At 39.7% G+C, this 23,557-nt stretch overlaps 1 protein-coding gene across 3 annotated transcripts in view; it reads right to left on the bottom strand.

Annotated features, from left to right (window-relative positions):
* Positions 1–16,400, bottom strand: part of CDH7 (cadherin 7) — a 107,957-nt gene extending 91,557 nt beyond the window's left edge. For 2 of the 3 annotated variants that reach the window (XR_012157269.1, XM_073331690.1), the window contains exons 1-2: positions 15,839–16,400; positions 6,932–7,310 (exon numbers count right to left, since the gene is read on the bottom strand). Coding sequence is in view for 2 of the 3 variants with exons in the window: in XM_073331690.1 (XP_073187791.1) it covers positions 6,932–7,141 (210 nt within the window). In the remaining variant the exon portion in view is untranslated. Of the gene's footprint in view, positions 1–6,931; positions 7,311–11,022; positions 11,092–15,838 lie in introns of those variants that run through there. The other variant, XM_073331691.1, reaches the window with a different exon arrangement.
* Positions 16,401–23,557: the final 7,157 nt, after the last annotated feature.

Here is a 23,557-nt window from a genome sequence, read left to right as displayed (position 1 = left end):
GGTTATATGCACACATGGGTTGGGGAAAAGTAAGATACAGTGAGGAATCTAGCTTTACATTCCATTTTTGATATTCTATGCATATAAAAGGTTATAAAATATTTTATTGGAACACAGAACATCCTGTTCCCCAATTCCCCATTCAGATGTAGTTGGCAATGGAAAATACAGGGAACTGATTGTTGCTCACTGATCCTCATCCCTCCACCCCCATTGGAAGCTAGAGCACCAGGAGACCTTCTTTAACTTCCACCATTGGCGGAAGCTGGAAATCGTGTGATGGCCACCACTGTGGCTGACATACTCAGGACTTAATCAGAGATGTCGAGAGCTAAAAGCATTAGCTTGTATAGCTTCCACTAAAGAGTCAATCCTCTCTAATTGGAGCTTAATGGTCACATTTTCTCTGTAGATCAGACACAAAGGAGGATCTGTAATACGCACTCATTAATGGGGAAGTGTGAGTTAATCAGAAATAACAGAACTCAGCTCCACCTGCCCCAACATGCACCCCTCCTACACTCTGTGCACCCTCTCCTCTCAAGTATGTTGTCAGTGTAGAGGAGATGTACACTTACACAGAGGAAATTCTGCAACACAAATCTCCGTTATGTTTAAGTTCACTTGACTGTGCACTCAAAGCAAACTTTGAGCCTTTAATCTTTAGAAACTAGAACATACAGGATCTCCAAGTGTCCTTAAACAAGTCATAAATGTTCTGTTTAACAAAGAGGAAAAGTTCATACAGAAAAAAGACCCATATGCACTCACACATACACTCAGGAATATGATTTTTATGTATTGGATCTTTCCATTAGAAACATTTTCTCAAGTCTCTAGAATTATGGAAGAAACAAAGGGTTGTGACAAGAAGGCAAGGTTGTTATTTAACAGCTGGAGAAACAGAGCGTACATGAGACGGCACAAGCACTATGATGCAAGCAATCGCCTATAGAACAGCAGTAGGTCTAGCATCACTTTATTGTTGTGAGAGATGAAAAACAATTAATACCTGGAATGAAAGCCTGATGGGTCTGCAGATAGACATTTGTGTCAAATGCTTCAGGAAGGTTTGGCAAAAGATGTCAAAGTAAAGAGAAAGATTGACCGGAAGAGATGCACTATGCTAGCAGATTGTAAAAGAATCAGACTTGCTAGGCATGTTTCTGATATCACCTCACAAGGGGCATGAGCCAAAGCCCATTAAAGTCAATAGAAGGACTCCCATTGCCTTCACCGGACTTTGGATAAGACCTATGGACAGCTAGCTAGGCACTGGCATGGAGGATAAGGGGTCCAAACATACATCCTGACCTGTCGTTGACCACAAATGAGACAGATCTTAAAGGTGGGACAAACAGTTATCAGTGCATGAAGTTTAAAATAATGTAGGATTTATTTTTTTTAGGCTCAACAACATTACCAATAACCTCCATTTAATGGTTCTGCATTTCACATGTCAGTAATTTGCAACAATAAAAGTATATGACAGAGGTAAAACCGTACAATTAGTGATGGTCAAAAGCGATAGGTACAGAACTAAAGAACAATTTCAGAAGATGAAAAGGAGGGGAAATGCTAGTGCAAAACAGAAGGAAAGGAAAACAAATAAACTAAAATAATATAAGCTGAAGCAGCATGAGCTTGACTGTCCTCAAAATTGTAAATCTGCTCATGTCCTCATATAGAAAAGGCATTTTCTGATAACTAGCCAAGCATGCGTGAGACCTGCAACTACAGTAGGTCACTGCAAAAATAGCTTTTACGTTTCTATATAGTTAGAGAAGCACTTAAAACGTAGCTTAAAATAACTTCCCAAAGAAACATCAAGCATAATGCTATAGGTGAAGGCCACTGGCCAATCAAAATGCAGAACAGCTACTAAAAGAAAAGGAGTACTTGTGGCACCTTAGAGACTAACCAATTTATCTGAGCATGAGCTTTCGTGAGCTACAGCTCACTTCATAGTGAGCTGTAGCTCACGAAAGCTCATGCTCAGATAAATTGGTTAGTCTCTAAGGTGCCACAAGTACTCCTTTTCTTCTTGCAAATACAGACTAACACGGCTGTTACTCTGAAACCAGCTACTAAAAGATTATCTAAATAGCATGACTGTGACATTGAAGAAAAGGCTCAGGTGAAGGCAACTTAACTTACTGGTGATGTCACCACTTCCATAAAACTTTCCCTTCCACAATACGTCACTTTAAATGTCAGTGTTCTATCTTATGCTAAAGGATCAAAAAAGTGACACTGTCCAGTTCCTAGTTCAGTAGGTATCCCCTGTTAGTTCTTTCATAGAATCATAGAATATCAGGGTTGGAAGGGACCTCAGGAGGTCATCTAGTCTAAACCCCTGCTCAAAGCAGGACCAATCCCCAACTAAATCAATCACACAAATTTCAATCATGCTATCTTTTCTAATAAATAAGTTAGGTCAAAATTGTCCTTGGCCCTTGTGTGGGTGCAAGAGTGAGAGTGTAAGGAATCTTCTTCCCAATAAGTCCCCTCCAGAAAGAGCAATCACATTCCCTATGCTTAGGGGACTGCAAAGACTACTTCCGCCTCTTGTACCTTGGGAGCACAACCCACCCTAAGGTAGTGGGGAGGAAATAGAGCCATGGCCCATGCCACGACTCACCATACAAGCCCATAAACCTGGCCAGGAACACAGAGGGGAGCTTTCAGCCCTTTGTATGCCCTACAGTACAATGGGTAGCGTGGCTGTCCGCAGCCCATAAGAAAAGACATGCTGAGATGTGTAAGTAGAGTTTAGATTCATTTTATTTCCCATTTGTTCCAAATAGCGGCAGCACTTGCAGTGCAATATCATTGACAAGAATGGTGGTGTCCCTTTTGACTTAAGGATCAACTCTTATCACTTTGTATTATATGGAGCAATAAAGAGCTTATCCCCTACATTTCACCTCTCGTATGCAGGAGTGCTCAGCTCGATTTGCTAAATAATTTCTTATTCAGTTAGATTTGCTAAATAATTAACTGCTGCATGCCCTGAATTGTACCTGAGGTATGCTGTGCTGATGGATGGAAAGAAATTGTGCCGTATATGGCTAAGCACCTTATCCTGCTAGGTATTAAGCACATCCCAGGAGGCACTGAACATAATGCAGGATTGAGCCATTGTGATGGGAAACACGTATGCACCAGGGGGCAGAATTAAAAATAACCTATAGGCTGCCACTGGAGCAAAGTCAGGTATTGCTAAGACCTAATTTGCTGATGAAGTCCAGCTGGGGGAGAGGGTAGGCCAGGTTTATAAAGACAGGAAGCTGGCAACAGAAAGGGGCTGCATGGAGGTAGTCTGCCATCACTCCCTGGGAGAAGGGAGGTGTTGGGGCTAGAGTGCCAGGTAGCCTGCAGTTAATCCCTGGAAGGAGGGAAAACCCAGAGAGGCGAGGGAGCCAGAAAACAGAACTGAGAAGTAGAAAGATGAAGGACGGAGTCCAGGGGAAGAGCAACATGATCTGGGAGTGAACAGGCCACCATTGCTAGCGATAGGGTCCCTGGACTGGAGCCTGAAGTACCGAGTTGGCCTAGGTTCCCCTACCAGCCACTGGGGAGGTGGCACCGTCAGAGAAGTGAATGAGAAGACTGCCTAAGGCCACTAGTATGTAAAGTCTTTGATACCCCAGAAGGGGAAGACCATAATGACCTGGCCGGAGTGTCAAGCCATGAAGACAGAGTCACAAGGAGTGTGAGAAAAACAACAGGGTGTGCAGCGACCAGCAGAAGGGGGTGTCAGACCTGAATGGAGCTAATCCACAGATGCAGCCACAAGGAGGTGCCCCAGTGGTGAGTAGAGTTTCCCTGTGACAGACCTAAACTATTAAAATTCTAACCTTGGAGAGAAAAGAATGTATATAAACAGGCTAATAGTCTCATTCTCTGTTGTCTTCTAACAGTTTTAAACTGATGTACCTCCCCCAATAATAGTGAAGCTACACCTGGTTTACACCAATGTGAGAGAAGAAGCAGGCCCTGTTTCATATAAAAGTATATTGATCTATTATGGCAGGGAAAATTGTTTAAGGATACAAAAATGCAATATTACAAAACACTCCATATATTCACCTAAAGTCTAGAAAAACTGTATGATATTATATCATTTGAAAAAATATGGGTGAAATCCTGTTTCTATTGAACTCAATGGGACTTTGACCATTAACTTCACTGGGGCTATGACTTTACCCTCTGTCATCATGTGTCAGATGTGTCAAAATGCATACAAAGAAGAGGACAAAATTAATGTGAAGCATGCATTTAACGTGGACACTTTATGACTTTGCATGATTTCCCATGCAATTCTAACATCCTCCTAACACTGCTTTTTAAACTGAAATGCCTAGGTCTTCTGAAATAAAATGATAGGAAAACACATACAGTAATGTGGATCTATTTGTATAAACGTTATTGAAACACTTTATCCCCCACAGTTTCTGAGGGCTGCAGGAAGGTGTCTTGTCCTGTGCAGTTAGACCTGGACTGGCACCTTGCAATGCATTTTGAACAAGGAGCTATGCACAACTGAGCTTGCCCAAGAGCAGAGCAGATTGGCATGTAACTTGAGTTTGGTCCTGTTTCCCCCTTGCTCCATAAGGGAAGTAAACTATCCCAACACAGCTTATTTCCCCCCTCCTCGAAAACTGGGGTGCAAGGCTCACCCAATCACCACTCCCACCTGTCCACTCACCAACCATTTGCATGCAGGTGGAAGCAGCAGCTCACCCATGCCTGCTCACTCTTGTGTTACAGTAGCCCATACAGAGAAGTAACTCCTTGCTTTCCTTCATTCCCCTCCATGGAAGCATAGCTAACGTCACAATCTGACCCATAGGAAGTCCACACTACAGATCGCCTCTCCTGTGAACATTATGATCTGTGCATCTTACCTTACAATATGCACAGAAAAGGGTATTTTTCAGTAAAGCATTGTCTCTTTCCCACATGCAAATGTATGCCTATATTTTCTGCATCTGCAAAATGATTTTCTGGTGCAAATATGAGTTCTGGTACCAGCAAATCATTTTGTGGATGAAAAAGAAAAATAGGCAGCATACAAATTGTACCTAGAAACAGAGAGCTCATACTGTAGTCCGACTTCTGAAAATGTTCCCCTAAATGAGGCAAGAGTGCCTTTGGAGTGCCTCTGCCTCATTCACTATGCACCTTCAATAAATACCTCACTGTACCACTAAATTAGCCATGCACGCGTAGTGTGGACTTCTTTACCTGTGCACAGTACTGCTATAATGAGACCTCCATGCAAAATGTATTAAACATGTGCAAAATGTTAATTGCAATGGATCAAATCAAAACCAACTTTCTCTAAAATATCCATAGATATTTCTCAGCTAGGACTATTTCCAAGCCAAACTTCAACTTTCTACCACCAGCCAAAAGTGGCTGAATATTTAAACAGACCTACACCTTCAGATAGAGATCAAGCTGGAACAATTTTAACCTCAAAGGCTGAAACCCATAAATGACTGAAAATAGGATATCAGAATGGAAACTCTTACATAACCTTAAATATAGCAGGCCTTTTCATAACTCCTATAATAAGAAATAACTGGAATCTGATCATCTCATCATCTCTGATCCTAGTAGGTCTTTATGGGCTCAATTGTGTAAGGTGCTCAGCACTCTGACCCCTGCCCAGCACAGCACATGTGCATAACTTTAAGCATATGAACCGTCCCTCTTTTGATCTTTTTGGCGCTACTCATGTGGTTAAAGCACCTGGTAGGATCAAGGTGTTCTCAACTTTGCAAACACTTACAGCATAAGTAATTTGACATCACTGGGACGGATCACATAAATAATTTTTTTTTTCACATGCCCAAGTGTTTGCATCAGTAGGCTTCAAATTATTTTATTTGGACCCTGGATCTTCTTATCAACTTCTTGTAAACTTTTATAATTTTGCCAGAAATAATTATATTGTATTTTATGTTTGCTTTAATTTAGCCAAGAAACTAACTACTTTTATTAATTTGTAGATATTTCTTAATAAGAAACTAGATGGTAAAATAGGAGAAAAATGTTTCTTTCATTTAATAAACAGTTACCAGAGATATTAAATAAAACCTAAGCATTTCTCATTTGGAAAGGTACTGATGGAGCTATATTACATGCCACTACAAAACATTGACTAAGCTTAGGCCCCGCTTCACAGCTACACTCAGTATGCACTCCGTGTAGCTAAAGGGGATACAAAAGAACCATTTGGGACTCCCTGATGCTGGAGGTTGTTTTATACTGGCCCAGTGCCCCCTTTAGTGTAGCCCAGCATTTGGGTTGAGCTAAAGATTAGTGGCCAGCTATGCCCAAAAGTACCAGTATGACTGTCAAAGAAGGCCAGAGCACAGCAGCATTCCAGACACTCCCTCATTCTCCTAGCCACCACCTACAACCTGCCATTCTGCCCTTTCACCATTGTCTTCAGTGATGTAGACCCTGATCTTAAGACTGTAAGCAATATAGGGCAGAAACTCTGTTCTTTGTTTGCCTTTTTTCTTATTTCTTGTAAACGACTACGTATAGTTATGTTGCTATATAGCTATGTAACAAATCAATGTCCTATTGAATGTAATGAGCATCTATTAACTTTATTTGAATAATTAGAAATCATATTTGTGATAACAATGGTAAAATACTTAGGTTATCCTAATTCTTTTTTTTAATAGCTACCATATATGGCTCTGGGGAAAAAAAACTCTGAATGAGGAATCAAAGATACAGTGTATTGTTACTGTTTTTATGTAATTCCAACAATCTTTTTATTAAAAAAAATGTATTCCATTTGGCCTACTCCTACCAAGTCAACAGAATGACAATTCAGAGTCATACTGTAAAAATGCATCAAGAAAACAAGCATGTTCACTTTCCAAATGCTGATCAAATCCCCTACCTTTCCTACATAGAGAGGGTCTGTACCCATGTATTCCTCCAGCACAAAGAATTGATTCCACACCCAGCTGCGCTTGGTTCTCGGCCTCCCTGATTGAAAGTACGGCTTTGATCTGGACCTTGAGAGTTCAGCTTGATTCATCCCAGAAAGACACAGGAAAAGAGCTATTATCTGCAAAAAATGGCAGAACTCCACTTTGCCCAACTTCATCTTTTTTTCCCCTGTGTAAGAAAAAACCTTGATAAGAGGGTGGGCGCAATTCCAGTTGGCTCAGTAGCTCTAGCCTCCGGACTCCAGAGATAATAATTCGTGGAATGTTCGATTGGAAGAGGTCACCACTGCTGAATAGCCTTCACCAGAGAAATGGTATAATAGGTACCTATCAGAGGAAAAGACAAGAACTGTTGTCAGGAAGTTAAAAAACATACATTTGCTTTCAGCTTTCACTTGCTGCATCTTATACTTTACTAAAACTTTTCTCTTCATCATTAGTAGTATTAACAGACTTTAGCTTATACAATAATGCTTTGAAATTTTATATTGTCTTACTTTGATTATATTAATTTTGCTGGTTGATCTGTATTTTAATAATAAAATCATACACAATTTTATAATTTTCTGATGAACGTTCTCTTGATTTATGCAGTTTTCCTAACACAGTCTTTTCTCTTCTCTCCCCCCCCCTTCTAATTATTTTACATTTACTAGCTTTGATTTTTTTCTCCTCTCTGTTAGAGCTAATTTTACTTGTTATTATTAGCACATAAGAACAAAACATCTAACAGCAGTGATTCATACCAATGGATAGGACATATGTTGACTTAAAGTGATAGAAGGTAGTATAAGGTGACTCAGAACAACTTGATTGATTCTGGGTCACAGTACACCAGATGTTTTGATGTGTTCTGATTTGAATCTGATTACCTAAAAAGCCAGGAGTTTCCCCATTCATTTTTTTCCCATTTCAAAACCAAGTGTCAGATATGATATGAAGCATGTTATGCAACTATTTATATTTTCAAAAAGGTCAGAAAATAATTTGATTTCATATGTTCAATGCAAAGTTGGTGTGAGGCTGAATGATTCTTATGTAGTAGCACAAACATTTTCTTATACTATATCTTCTCTGTTTCACTTTCAAAATTCTGGTTATTCAGGAGCTGGCAGACTTTACTAGGAAAGATGACCAACCCCAACAAAATGCCTCAAAATAGCATGGGAAATTTACGAAAACATGGATTTAAATCATTCTGATATACTCCCTGTCCTCTTGCATTTATTAAATATGTTTTGATCTATCAAATATATTTATATAATTATACTGCAAAGTGGTTATTCTCCCAAAACCTTTAACTGAAATAATTAAATAAAAATAGAGTTATTTGAGAGGGCCAAAAGTAGGTCTTACATTGCAGAGATATCATCTGACTGGTTGAACTCTATGTAAGCAATGTTTCCTTCTGCAGTAAGGATTTCTGCTCCTTATCAGGCCAATGTGTCAGGCAGTGAAGATGCATTAGAAATGTGTCAAATATAAGAGGGCAAATGAGGATGAAGTTAAAATGGTTACCAAGTACAGTAATTCATACAGAGTGAAATACTGTAATCTAGAAAGCCTTGTAAGAAAAAAAGAGTTAATCTTTTGCATGGTTTACTTAACTGAGTGGACTACCGATTACACATTAAATGTTTTAGGTAAATTTTTATATTACTAACCATCTTTATTAGAACTGAGTGAAATACAGTTTCTGATAGTTGTGCACAGTATCCAGAGGTTTTGTTTTGTTTCGTTTTTTAGCTGTGCAATTTCTATATATCTCCTAAAGGTAGCTAGAGGGCAAAAAAACCAAAACAAATAAAAAGCCCTTCTGATTACAGTCTGTATTTAATGCCTTTTTATAGTAATCCCTTATGGGTACTGCCTTGCAACAGAAAGGCTCTACTTAGAGACCGGTGGGATAAACCACAAACCCACTAAGCATGTTCACTAAGCAGCAGTAATTTGAAAGCTCCATATGTAAAGAGCTAGCGCCTTGCTACAGGCAATGAAGAAAATAAGCAACTTATTATCTCATGACCCTGATTTCTAAATGCTACGATTCTGAAGCATCTCTGGAACATGGAAGATTCCTTTTGCAGTGGGACTAACATAAAAGTGCCAGTTTCAACTAACTGGTGTATGAATTATTTATTATATGTTTGAATGATTACTTCTGAATAGCCAAAGCTCAACTTTGATGTGAGCCGTACATTAAGACAATAGTCTTATTAAAAAAAAACAACAACAGAAAAAATAATAGCATGAAGAATACCAGGAGAGGATTTGTTCACTGGCTGAATGACATGTTTCTCACTCCACCATTCAGTTCAGTTAAGAGATGGTTCTCCAGGGAAGTGCTGTTCACACCAGAAATTGTAAATGCACCCTCAGAGAACCAACTCAACATCTCTGTTACACCAGGTTAGCTGCAGACATCTGCTATTGATAAACTATCTGTTTATTTGAAAGAGGCAGCATACTAATATCTATCAGAGATAAAAATATGAAATGGATTTTCATTAAAAATGTCAGTAAAACATTTATAGTATGTTACAGTCTCTCTACAGAGCACTCTGAAATGTCTTGCTCTGAACAGACTTTTAAAACCTAGTATTTCTGTAACCTTTATCTTGAACATTTTCTGATCCCCGTTCTTTTACACCTGAAGGAAAGTATGGAAACCACCAAATGGAGTGCCATCCTTGTGGTCCCTAGCCACACACCACAGCATGGAATTGAAAACACACCCAAAATACTAGCTAAAATACAGTCCATATTCTAGAGAACACAATCTAATAAAAAGCAGTATATACAATATTCGTACTTTAGAAAAAATCATTCCTTACCCATTGTCAAATAGTTTTATCACACTGTCTCATTGTTCCAATTACTTTTATTATTACTTTTATTCAGATAAATGGCAACACACTTTTTCCAATGGATATTTTATTCCTCTTACTATTAATATGATATTTTATCTGAACTAATTCTTTAGGGATTTTTTTTTGCCCTTCCAGCATGTTTAGTATTTCAACATGATAATTCCTTTTAAAAAATCAATATCCAGTGCATAATATTCTTTGCTTCCTGGAAGAACAGACAATTATTTATTAAAATGAATTTCATTTTCTCTCTCATTCATATCTCTATGATTGCACAGATATACAATACAGTATATTCATATATATCATCTTATATTCTCTCTCTCACTGTATGTATATAGAATAATATACATATGGGGAATAACTATCTCTTCTGGATCATCTGCAGCATCTATACGGAATATCATCCTTTTGATGGAGCCAAAAGGTAAACTGCAAGCCAAAAGGTAAACTGCATTTTCCTACCTAGGCATAAATGTAGGGTTCTGTGCTTCACTTGAAGCAACCAACATTGAAAGCACTGTATGGAATGCAGCTCTGGCCTCTGATTTAAGTGTCATTTGCGTCATCTGCTGTTGAACGACTAGGTACCAAGTGAAGGAGAAACTGATTCTCAATTATTGTCTATCTTGTTTTAAAATGTTCTTGTTTTGAATAAGGTTGTTCACACAGCATTCCGGGTGCAAATGATTGAGGGAGACATTATATGCAGATGCAACTGATGTAAGTTAAACATCTAAGTTAAACACAGACATTTAGCTAGTTGATCGGTAAAACATCATGGCATAAAAAAATCACAAGTCTAAAGGAATCTTGCTACTGAGAAGATTTTAACTGCATTTGAACTAAACTTGACAAGTAAAGGAGTTTCAGTGAACACTTTTAAACTGAGAAATGATATGCTTTTATTTTGCCAGCACAATCTGATGGTGTCAGAATGAATATTGTACATTGTTTCAGAAGGGCAATCCTGACTGTAAGAAAAGAGCCAGATCATGGGTCCTTAATGTTATAAACTGGCAAAGCCCATTAATTTCAAAGCAACAAGGCCAATTTTAACCAGCTGAAGATCTGGACCAATATTTTGTTTCAGTTGCTAATGTCTGTACCAGTAATGAAACTTGTTCTTGTTGTTTGTGGTTAAGGGTGAGCCTACTTCTTCCCCTCACCTTTTCTAGATATCCAGGTGTAAGTTCTTCCTTTGCCTGCTTTCTCCAAGCTTCCAGGCCATTCAATAGAAGATCCTCGGTTCCTCCCACCACCTCCTCTGTTTTACAGAGAAAATCTATCTCATTATTTTCATAGGCCTCCACTCACACATTGCTACTACTGTCTCATTGCCAGTTTAGTCCATGAACCATGTTACTCCTCCTATCCCACCTATTCAGCCCCACCCTAACTTCCTTGCCTTTCATACCCCAATACATGTGGTCAAATACTTCTAGGCTGGGAAATGATAGTCTGAAAGTTTTTCTAATCCTACATTTCTTCACACGACAGTGTAATAATCTGTTGTGAAGTCTCCCAGCCAGCTCATGACAATTTTTTAAGAGTGTAACTGAACAATTTTACCGCTTCTAATCCCTTTTCCTTCCCCACATCTGTTATCCTTTCTTTAAATGGCTTTAACTTCTCAATACCATGGCAATACACAGAGGTTAACCCTGATCTTCACTGTCTCCGGAAATATCCCTGAAGTGGGACCAAGACAATAATATCCAGTAAATGATGCCCCAGATGGGTCAATAGTGCAAAGTTATCCCTTAATTTTCTCACTACAGGTCAGTCACTCAATAAAGTAACACCGTCTGTGCTGAGATAATTCTAAAATTGACTATTGCCACTGGAACTTGAACCATGATCCCTTGAACATAGTGGAATCAGCAGGTTAGCCCCTTGACAGCTGAGCTACTACAACTGAAATATTTATGTTTTGGCATTCTATTTTACAATGCCAGTTGGAAATGGTATCATTTTCTGTGCAAAATAAAATTCCCCTTTTAGTGACTGCAGGCTCTAAAGAGTGTCATACATGGCTTTGCTATCAGAGGTGTCTCTTTTACATTAAATAACATCAAATCCATGCTTGTTTAGACAACTACGGGTGAAGATATGAGAACAAATCTAGATAATTATAGTATAGATTGCAACTGCTGGCTTTACCTTTCTTCTCAAAAAAAAGAGCTCCTTTGAGCAAGTGAGGGTCTACAAGTCAAGCCAGCATGATCAAACCCATTAACTCCCTGTGCCAGATGACATTACAACTACAGACCACAACCTCCTGCCGCTAACTGGCCTAAATATTCACATGGGAGCACTGTAAATGGAGTGCACATCCTGTAGTCTGCATCTGGTTATCAAGCAAAAAACTAACACTACTCTAAACATATGGCACTGTTACACAAAACTAGCTCCAGTACCCTCTGACTCAGGTGAAAGGATTTGGCAAGACAACAGAAAAACAACAGGCAGACTTTAATAAATAACAGTCTTTCAAAATGTACACAGAAAGCAACGTGATTGTTATTCAGTCTTCCATGGTATTCTGGAGTTGATTATGTGACATTATATGGCTGAAATGCTATTTTTAAAGTATACTTTTAAAAAGTCTGTCATTTTCTCCATAGGAAAGTTCTTTGTAGCCTCCCTATATTAAATTGTTGTTGAAAAGGATCATGCTAACTTGATCAGTTATGTAGATATCTGAAAATAAATATTTAACAGTATTTTTACAGTTGTGAATATACAGCACAAATAGTAAAATTTCAGCAATGGTCTTAGTTTGATTTTTGCATTCTAAGTTAGTTTGTAGAATTTCATACAATACCTAGGGAAAGAAATTACTTTGTGGTATTTCCCTGTAGAACCACTAAATCCCCAGAGGAGGCACTCCTGTATTACTGCTTATGGTTAAGCGTGGTGTTACAGACAGGGATTGAGGGAATCATCACATATCTTATGCACCCTCCCTCAGCTAGAATTAACTGATCCTTTATTGCCACTTGAAAGTAATACCCATTAGTGACATGAAAGCAGACATAAACAAATTGTATGTGATCATCTAAGACAAATTAGACGGCTAAGAAGTTGGATCCATTGAAAATGGTATCAGAATATCAGGTTTAGAAATAGCCAATGAAATGCAAAATGAAAACTTATTAGCCAACACCGCACTCATGAACTAGCTCCTAAGTAGCAAATTTAGCCCCAAATCACTTCAAGTTGAAAATACCCAACTTACAATTTTCTATGCACAGAGGATGCAATTTGTGTGTTGAGAAGCCTTAAGAAACCCTCAGCAATGTTTGTTTAATAAATAAGGACTTTGGCTCAGAGTAAAGTAACATGGAGTTTTTTTAATATATATTAATGAAGATTTCCTCAAATCTTTACTGCCTGACTGCTAACAAGATTGAACAGAGAGAGATGAACACAACATACACATAAAAAGTTGCAATGTGTTGAGCATATATGTGAAGGATAAACAGAAGCCTACACTGAAGCTGCATCACTTTCTGTTCATAGGACATTACAGTCAATTCAAGGATAAATTGCAGTTATACAGATGCTTTACAATTGCACTTTTATACAGAAGAGTAAAAGCACTTTGCTATTAAATCAATAAAAGTAGACTTAAAAGAGTTGTGAGGCTGTCATCTGATTGTTAACACAGTCCTAATGACCCATAGCAACCCTTAATTACAATAATATCTCACATTATCAGGGCATAATGACCTCTGATTAAAACTGCAAAGCTTAATGGCTTTTTTTTTTTTTTTTTGCAGGTAAATGGTCTGCATTACTGATTATTGTTTTTTTTTTCTTCACATTAATTGACATGTTTCCAAAGTATGCAGTATTGTTTAGCCATGTTAGTCCCAGGATATTAGAGATACAAGGTGGGTGATGGAATATCTTTTATTGGACCAACTTCTGTTGATGAGAGAGACAAGATTTCCAGTTTACAGACCTCTTGACCTGAAGAAGAGCTCTGTGTAATCTCAAAAGATTGTCCTTCTCACCAACAGGAAATGGTTCAATCAAAGAAGACTTCCAGTGTACAGTACTAGATCAGACTATTGACTCTGATATTTACCTAACACTATTAGAAGTTTGTGTCTGTTAAGTTCTCAAACCAAGGACAATATATTTTTTTTAATATAAGAAGTTGTCAGAGTCAGCTCTTAACTCTCTTTTTGTTCTCCGCTTTGCCGTGGGCTTTGTTTGTTTGCTTGCTTAAATACTTTTTCATCTTTTTTCACTGCTCCAAAAAACACAAAAGGTTGTCTAGATTAGATCCCCTGGTAGTTGCAAGCTGGAAGGGCTAGAGAGTCTAGACAAGGACTTTCAACAAGAAGTCACATTTGGACCCTAGCTGAATATTTCAAAGGTAATACCAGCACAGTCAAACCATGCTAGTTCTAATGAGGCATGGCCAGATTATTTCTAAACAGCCTAACTACACTGCTGTCATTGTTTAAAACTGTTTTAATGTTGCTGACAGCATGATCTTTCCTAATCAATTTTTACCTGCTGTATCCTTAGAAGCCTTATTCTAGGCAGCAGTTCAAGCAAGTTATAGTTACACAATTTTTCTGCCATTAATGTAATCTGTCAATCCTGATCTTTAAATGACCCTCATCGACTCACCTGGCTCTCATTAATGACCACGCAATAAAATACCTTGCCATGTTAACTTCAAAACATTTTGCAAAGAGAAAAAAAAGTATTAATCATAATAAAGTCTGAGAAAAGTAAAGTGTCTACACTTCATTACCAAGCTGAGGTGCTTCTAGAGATTGGCTTTCAAGACTGTTTAGCTATAGGACTGGGGTTTTGTTTGTTTTCTTATTTTTCCCTTCCCTGAGAATGAATTTATTTTCTACAAGTTTTGTGATTACCCATTTTGATATGAAAAATGGCAGGGCAGTATGTCTTGTCAGAGGGACTATAAAGTATATGCTGCCCTTTCAAGTCTGTGCTTGGACTTGAGAAGTTATCAATCAAGCAGAAGATTTTTCTTTGCAATGGAAACGGATTAAAGTATCAACGTTTCAATTCACAGAATCAGAAAGCCTCAGTAGCATTAATCCTTCCCCCATCCCCACCCCAAAAAAACCTCCCTGTATCACCAGGGAAGTCAACCACAACATAACCCTGACTCACCTGAACTACATCATTTATTGAAAGCACAGGGGCAAGAACTGAGCGGGGGGGGGGGGGGGGGGTCAGTATCAAATACTCAAAGCCATTTTCTCCGTTTATCAACTTGAAGCCAGAGGATCCAGACCATGAAACACTTACCAGCAATGCATGTACTCTACTCCAAGAAAGAAGGACTAGCTTGTATGTGTATGGATGGGGGGGGGGGGTCAGTATCAAATACTCAAGCACCGCAGAGCTAACCTTACCAGCTGAATACTAATTAAAGAAATAAGCCTTTCTCATTTCCACGTTTGCAAACCTGACGCTGGATTTTGGGTGCAACAAAGAGAGCCACTTGAGTTTTGCATCAATTAATGAAAAAAGACTTGCTCCTTCCTAAATGTTGCAGAAGTGTTTAATCGTCTCCCTTTTTCTGCGTGACTTACCTGCAGAAACAGGGCGACTGTCTTGCTATTTTCTTTTTGAAATCGTTATTACACTTCTCGATGATTTCTGCTGTCACATCTGGTGTCTGTATTTCTGATGGCTTGTCCAAACCGCACTGATCTCTCTCTCTCTCTCTCTCTCTCTCTCTCTCTGAGCTCAGGCTATTTGCATATAGTCTCTTTCGAAATACACAGACCAGAGAACACAGCGAAAAGGAAACTTCTGAAGGCGAACAACGCCAAGCCACCTCCTGACTCTGCAGATCAGCACCATCTGACTTTGGACTGGGAACAGTTTAGCGAGGGAGAAAATCAGAGCCAAAAATCGTCCCTGCAACTCCTCAGGCTCCCCGCCCCCCGAAAACACCCGCACCCAGTCTGAGCCGGCACTTACCTGCCTCCTCTTCCCCTGGATCGGCCGCTGCAGTGAGGCTTTTAATCCAAACGGCTGGGGGTGGCTCGCCGGCGAAGTCCTCGCTGGGCGCTCTCAGACATGTGCCCGGGCGGCTGCTAGCTCCGCTGGGGAGAACTTGCGCGGCCAGCCGAGTCTGTCTGCGCTCCGGGCAGCTCCGGCGCGGGGGGCTCCCCGCCCTCCAATCACAGGGCGCCGAGCGCCAGGCAGCGCCGCGGGGGACTCCTCCCGGAGCGCGGTCTCCCGCCTCGGTGCCCCCCTCCAAGCGCCCGCGTTTGACGGAGCGGAGCCCCCTGGTCCGCGGCGCGGAGGCGAGCGCTCCTTCCCCGTGCCAAGCGCGGCTCAGACTGGGCGCGGAGCGGGCGCGGGGGAGACGAGCATGGGGCGGGGGGCGATGCTCGTGTGGATGGGGGATGTCACCGCTCAGCGGCTGGAGCCTGCCGTCACTTCCATCGGAGGCTGTCCAGAGGAGGCTCTGAGACTTTGCCTCCCTCCCGGAGACCCACTGGTGGCTGCTGGAGAGGAATCCAAAGACGAAGCCGTCCTCCCCATCCCCACAACCCCCCGCGCCTCCTCCTTGACAGGAGACACAGATGGAGTCCTCTGGATAAAAAGCAGGAGCAGGGCTTACAGGGGGTGGGGCTGGAGCCAGTCTATCTCAGGGTGAGCTCTTTGCATTTGAACGCACGGAGCTGGAGGAGAGAGCTTAAGATTTATTATTATTATTATTAAGCTTGTCATAGGAGCCGTGGTCAAGTGAGCTCCCGAGGCATGGAAGCAAAGTCAGCAAACTCATCAGAACTTCTGGCTTTAGAGTTTTGCCCTTTCAGTCTCCTCTCAGCCTGGCCCACTTCCACTTCTCTGCGCTCGGAGAAAGCCTCCCCCCTCCTCCCGCGCTCGGCTCACTGGGGTAAAACTTCGCTCCGGTGTGAGCTGCTCCCCGTGTGAAACGGGCACCTGAGCAAAGGGGGACGCCGTGCAGCCAGCTGCTGCTGCTCGGGCGAGGAGCGGCTTAGGAGACCGTAGGGGGACGCTTAATGGTATGAAGAGATTCTCTCCTTCAAGGGTCTCTCCCTTGGATGAGGAGGGCGACAGCCTTGTAACAGGGTGGCGGGGTGTTGGGGCTTTGACAGTCTAATTACACCGCGCTGCCAGCGCCTTGGGATCAAAGAACTTATAAATACAGAGGGAATGTTTGGATCAGACTTCGGCTGTCATTGTGATCACATTAGGATCCTAGAACTGTGGCTGCCTTAGCCTATAAAGTGCAACTGCCCCTCCTACCCACCGCAGGTTTCAAAAACCAGAAGGGCTTATCATAAACCACATGGTGGAAATAGAAGATTGAGTAAATGGCAGTGTTTCAGTGCTGAAGCTGTATGCACTGGAAAGAGAAGGAAGACACATTGTCACGCTCACATGCATATACAATACATACACACACATTCTAAATCTCACAGCTCAGGAGAGAGTTGACAAAAATGTAAGATATTAATCGCTGACTTACTGTATTCGGTTAATCTTTGAAAGCAGAAGTACCACTTTGTTTCATTTCAACATTCTTTAAACATTTTCCTCCTGCAATACAACGGAAAACCATTTAAGTGATATTACCAGGAAATCAGAATGCTTCCTTATATAAATGGCACAGGGTACAAATGATGTAGTAGGTTGATATTTTCCTTAGTTTCAGAATATTTTTAACACCAACTGCTTTTAGAACAGTGAATCATATCAAGGGCAACTGTTTGAAATAGGCCTGGGCCAATGTTGTCTTTTGATTTATAGTCTTTTTTTCTTTAAAGCCTTCTGGAACTTTCAAAGAGCATAAAACCTGCCCTTTTTGAAATTAAATGTTGCTCTCTGATAGATCATATTGTGAAGTGTGGCACTACTTATAACAAAATACCTTGAAAGTAGTGTCATTTGCTTATTTTTACAAATAGAGGTCTATTTTAAATTACTGTATTAAATACTGTAAATCTTTGGATTTGTTTGCAGTTTGCAATAACTAAATTACAAACACAAATGTTTTAATAAATGCAAAATGGAACAGTTGCTGTGGCAGTATGTGTGTCTTGTCTTTTAGCTTCATTTTTAGGCATGTGTTTTCTGAAGTCATCCTTCTAGGAGAGATAGGCAATACAGAATCATAGCATTTGTAGGAACTGAGGGAGAAGTGGTTTAAAGATGTAACTAGAAGCAATCTGCATTCTGTAACCTACATAGCACATGAGTACTCAGTCATATCCTAATAGGATGAATTCAAGCAAGAAAACCTGATACATGACTGTACAGAACTATTCAAAACTTGTCCAAGATTGCAAAAAAAAAGGATATTTTAGTGCATCTTTCATGAATAAGGTAATTAGGGAGGTTGGCACGGATCTAAAAAAACAAGGTTCAAGAACAGAATATTGTTAAGTCACCAAATACAATAAATGCCTGGGCTTTGCGTCCTGTCACTTTTTATGAGATTTAATCAGAATTTTGAATCCTTATATTTTCACACTTAATTTGATAGCCACAACTTCAATGATGAAAATATGTTTTTAAAAGAATCTTTCATTTTTGAACATGGGACAAGGAGGGGAGGCGAAACAGTAGGAGGGAACTAGTATTATAAATTTTAACTGAAAGCAACAAGCTTTGTCCCCTTGAGAATCATAGTGTGGGCTAATTAATTATCTGATGATTTTAAACTATTCATGAAACAAGGGCTATTTCACCTTTATTTTGATTCTGCTATACCGCTGGGGCAGAATACTAATACTCAGTATTAGCCAAGTTAAAAGCTTTCAGTGTCTTAAAAAGTTTAAAGGCACACTGTCAAGTATATCGTGCCAAAAATCTACACTCTAAATCAAAACATGAATTAATAAATGGAAATGGAATAAATGGAATAGTTGTATATTTTAAAAACAAATTATAATGAAAATAGGCATTTTTTTTCTTTTGTGTTAATTTTTACATTCCGAAATTGAAATGAAATTTATTTAATCAATTGATTTATATGGGAGCAAATCTGAGCCCAGTGACTCCAAAAACAAAAAAAGAAATTGATTGAACAAACCAGTTTAGTTTCACTGCACAAACTGAATAAAATATAAAATAGTAAATTATTCTTATTCGGTTTTAGAAATCTAAAGTCTTATTAGTAACACAAGCTAATAAAATATATATAAATATTCTTCACTGACCTATTGATGAGTTTTTGACAGAGAGGCAGGCTATATCCAATACATTGGCTAGTTGAGTTTGGCTGTCACCTACACTTCTAATGACTTTATCTTTCTTTTTACATGTTTTCTATGGAATTTAGTGATTGTGAGAGTTTTCAGTTTGTCAGAAAAACAGGTGTGGCAGGGGGAGCAGCAACATAAGCTGGATCACCCTATGAATATGCCTTGGCTACATCCTGAAGGAACCACTCCTAGGTGTGAGAAAGTACCTTTATCACTATGTCCTTTTACTTCTTGATATCTCTACTAAGACTGCAAACAGGGATGCCTTTTTTCTTTCATACCAGTGGTAATGGATGATTTTTGTGCTGCAGACATTTGGTCTGAACTGAGATCACGAACTCATTTCACATAGACTCTCAAACAGCTATCAGATGGTAACAACTTTTGGCCATTGCTGCTCACGGCTGGTTCTGAACTGATGATATAGACATAAAAAGTTCTAAACCTCATTACTAATCCCCTAAGCTGTCCGGTCTCCCAACACTGTTATTTATATCCATACTCAAAAGTATGTGCTTTAAAAAGCAATGACTAGATGCTGGTAGCTGTAGCTCAGTGACTGTGGAGGCAAAAATAACAGTCATTATGTGTTCAGCAACAGCTTGCGCAGTGCCTTGGATATTAGAATATATTACACTCAGAGACATAAAGTTAACTTTCCCTTACTATTCGCGAAAGTAGAAGAGTCTACTGCTTAACATTTCACCTGAAGGATAGCACCTCTAATAACTATACCATATGGTTTGAAAAAAAGCACCAGTACAACTTTAAGTACCTTTAGGAAAGCACTCTTCCTATTGCCCAGAAGTGTTCTGAGAATAAGTTCAGGTGTATGACTTTAATTTATGACCTTCTATCTCAGAAGTGAGATTGTTGTCGATTTCCATATCCACGCTGATATAGTTATAAATCAAATACAGAACCATGCACTGACTGTCTTCAGTCTACAATTATTTCCTTCATTCCCATTTCTCAAAACAGCAAAAAATACCTGTCAAGACATGGCAAAAAGCTTTCTGGTAGCAGAGAATCTAACCTTTATTACTAGTATATTCAGCATAAGGATATTCCTGGCCTTTCTGCACTCCTGCGGCTTCCATTTATTCATTATCTATCAACACTAAGTTTTTTGAGGTAGGGACTTTGTATTTCTACATGTCTGTAAAGGGCCAGACACTGCTTGGAGCTATTGCATCCATGCATAAATAAATATCTACAGTACATTACACAGATTTGAGATATAAGATATTTTGAAATACATTTTCATAGGCTATTTAGCTCAACATTTTTGGTTTATATTGTAGCACACATCATGACAATTTTCCAACAGACTGCAAGAATGTATGAATGGCCCTGCCAAGAGTGACGTACAGGCAGCCCCACTGACTTGAGTGGGACTCCACTCAATGTAAGAGGTCTTCTGCATACTTCTTTTTGAGGCTCTGGGGTGAAGTAACTCTTTGTGAGTACTGACTGCATTTAAATATGATATAAACTGTTAAATACCCATAAGTTTAGGTATAGTGTCCTTAAATGTCTACAAGACACAAGGGGCTAGATGCACAAAGAAACTTAAGTATGGTGATGCCGAGCATTGCCATGCCTAACTTTTAGGCGAAAAGGTTTAGTTCAGTGCCAGGCTTCCTATCGAATGAATGGGGAGAGATATGTGCATGGCAAATGGGACTGGCAAAAACTGGCACGGTGGCTCCTAAATCAGGCAATGAGAGGTGCCAAGCCAAGGGATGTGTGCTCAGTCCTGCCCCTCTCTCAGAGATAGGCACCTAAATCCAGGCTTCAGGGAAGCATCATCCCCTGCTTGGGATTCCCGGCTGCAAACCTTCTCTTGGCAATAGGCACTTATACCATTTTAGCAAGAAGCCAGGGTGGGGAGGAAGGACCTCCCTTGTAACTTTTAGTAGTTAAGGTATTGACCTGGTATGTTTGAGACCCGTGGGGCAAGTCCCCTCTCCGCCTGAGGGGGAGAAGGGATTTGAAATAGGTGTTGCCACCTTTTGTCCATGGGATATTCTGAAAGGTATGTCCCCCAGTTTCTCCTGTTGAAGCTGTTCCACTGAGGTAAATAATTTTAGAAGCCCATTGGAGCAGGGGCACTGGATGCTGCATCTCCCATCTCCTAGGTGAGTGCTCTAACCAACAGTCTACTGAGTCTCTCTCTTGCTCTCACTTCCCTGCCCAGTGATTCTTTCATTATTTATTCAAGGCTCCACCTATTCGCTTCTCCCATGTCCCCTCCCACTCCTGCCTGAATATGTGTGTAAGGAGGGATAGAAAGTAGCACCCCTGTGGAGCCTGCTCTCCCCACCCCATGCAGGAAGTGGTGGTACAGTGCACTGGTGGTAGGAAGTAAAGGGGACCTTAACCCTTTTACTCCTTTGCACAGGTACACAGGATGGGCCATCATCTGGCTTTCAGAAGCACCAGATGTTGTCTACTGCCAGAGCCAGGATGCTGTTCTTGCTGGCCCATGGGACAGCTCTTGTGTTGTCAATCCTAGGCTTCTTTGATTTTAAATAGAATTACTACTATTTTATCTGATTCGTTAGATTTTTTTATTACATAAATGATATACTACATACACTGTGTAGTATACTACATACCACACTATGTACTACATACCATAGTACCATACCTATATGGTATGTCCTGCATACCACACTATCACAATACCAATAAATAAGAATAAGCACACACACACTGATAGATATAGGTCACTTTAAGGTATTTTGTATCACCTGATAGTTTGAAATATTTATAGTCAAAATATATATAACCTATAACATGTATATATGTATGCTCTTTATTTTTTGAATCATGCCATAATCATTAAATAAATAAGTTATGAACCCTGAATAGCAATATACTTTCTTGTAAAGGATTGTTGAGCTCTCCTCTTTGTTTAAATCTTTTTCTTTATATCTACACATCCTTATTGCTAATCTGTGACATTGACTGAATCTATTGGAATTCTTTTGAGTAGCTTTTTATTTAATTTACTCTATCTTCAAAATAGTGGAACTGCTGTAATAATGGTTGCATGTATGAGTTACATATACAGTCTCAGTCCTAAGGCCAACTAAAAAATAGGTGCTTTTTGAGCAGCAGATGCCTGCAGGAGGATAATATACCCACTAGTTACTCAGCTGCTTCATCTGTCATTTTTATGAAGGTGTGTCATGGTTGGACTGAGCAAAATTGCCTGTGAAAAGCAATGTGGGGGAAAAAAGCTGGTAACTGTTTCTTAGTGTTGGCTAAAATTAATGCATATTGCAATTATTTTGTGGGGGAGAGGGGAAATATATGTGAAAACGGATATAAAAACATCCAAATACTTTAAAATTAATCTTCATATAATATCAGTCATGGCAAGCGTTAAAACACTGCAGTGCAATCATTAGTCAGTTTAAAAGTTAAATTAATGAGAAAAATAGAAAGTAGCAGATATGAAACAATGTTAAGCATAAATTCCTCCATACTTCTTTGCAAGTATGTTTAAGATTTGGGCTGTCAAACACCCTTTAGTTAGGAGAATAAAAGCCAAAAGGGGAAAATATAACTGTTCTTCAATGCTATAAGCCCAGTGAGTTTGGTAATTGGCTGAAGAGTTGTTTTCTGACAAATTTTCCAGAAACAGGAGGAAGGGGATAAAAAAGTGTTTTTCCCAATGCATTCTGACAGACACCCATAAAAAAGACCCAACTGTGTGTGTTGGGAAACATGTCCAAATGCTTCTCTATTTAAGGCTTTTTTCCTTTCAGTAAAATGTCAGTACCTCTTTGAAAAGATATTGTCCTCAGCCAAGACCCGAGTGAAAGGCAACAGATGTTGCTAAGATTGTACCCAGTCTGTCCTCGATCCTGTTTCATTTCTAAAAGGGAGAAAGAGAGAAAGAAATAAAAAAAACCTGCTTTAAATCACTGGACCATTTTGTACTTCAGCAAATCTGTTTGCACATGCTCGACTGGCCTAGTAGAAAAGGCCGAGCCTTTTGCATTCAGCCTGAGGTCAGTCCTAATGCTCTGTTCAGTGGTCCACGCTCCTTTCACATGGAGCAGCTGCCTCTGATTGCTAGAACAAATTGAGGTGATTCAGGCCACCAGCAGGGCAACAGTATAACTTCTATTCACCAGAAAAGGAGGAAAAGTCTTAGAACAGGACCAACTGGGGCTGCCCACAATAAACCGTAGGATTAGATTTGATACACTCAATATTAAGACATGCTCCTGTTGAAAAGTAGGCCATAATGACATAAACTACAAGACAGTTACATGGAGAAGAACAGGGGGGGAAATGGAATTTGAACATTTATTAAGTTACACTTAATTATTTCATGTGTGAACATTTCAAATTGGCATACTACTGATTCAAGTTAAGGAAACAAACGGCTTATTGGTTAACACTTGGAAGACTATCCTAGGATATTAGTGTTGAATGT

This window comes from Lepidochelys kempii, chromosome 2, assembly GCF_965140265.1.
Source record: "Lepidochelys kempii isolate rLepKem1 chromosome 2, rLepKem1.hap2, whole genome shotgun sequence".
Classification (NCBI taxonomy): domain Eukaryota; kingdom Metazoa; phylum Chordata; order Testudines; family Cheloniidae; genus Lepidochelys; species Lepidochelys kempii.
Note: the sequence above shows the minus strand (reverse complement) of the source record. Positions and strands in the feature narration are given on the sequence as shown.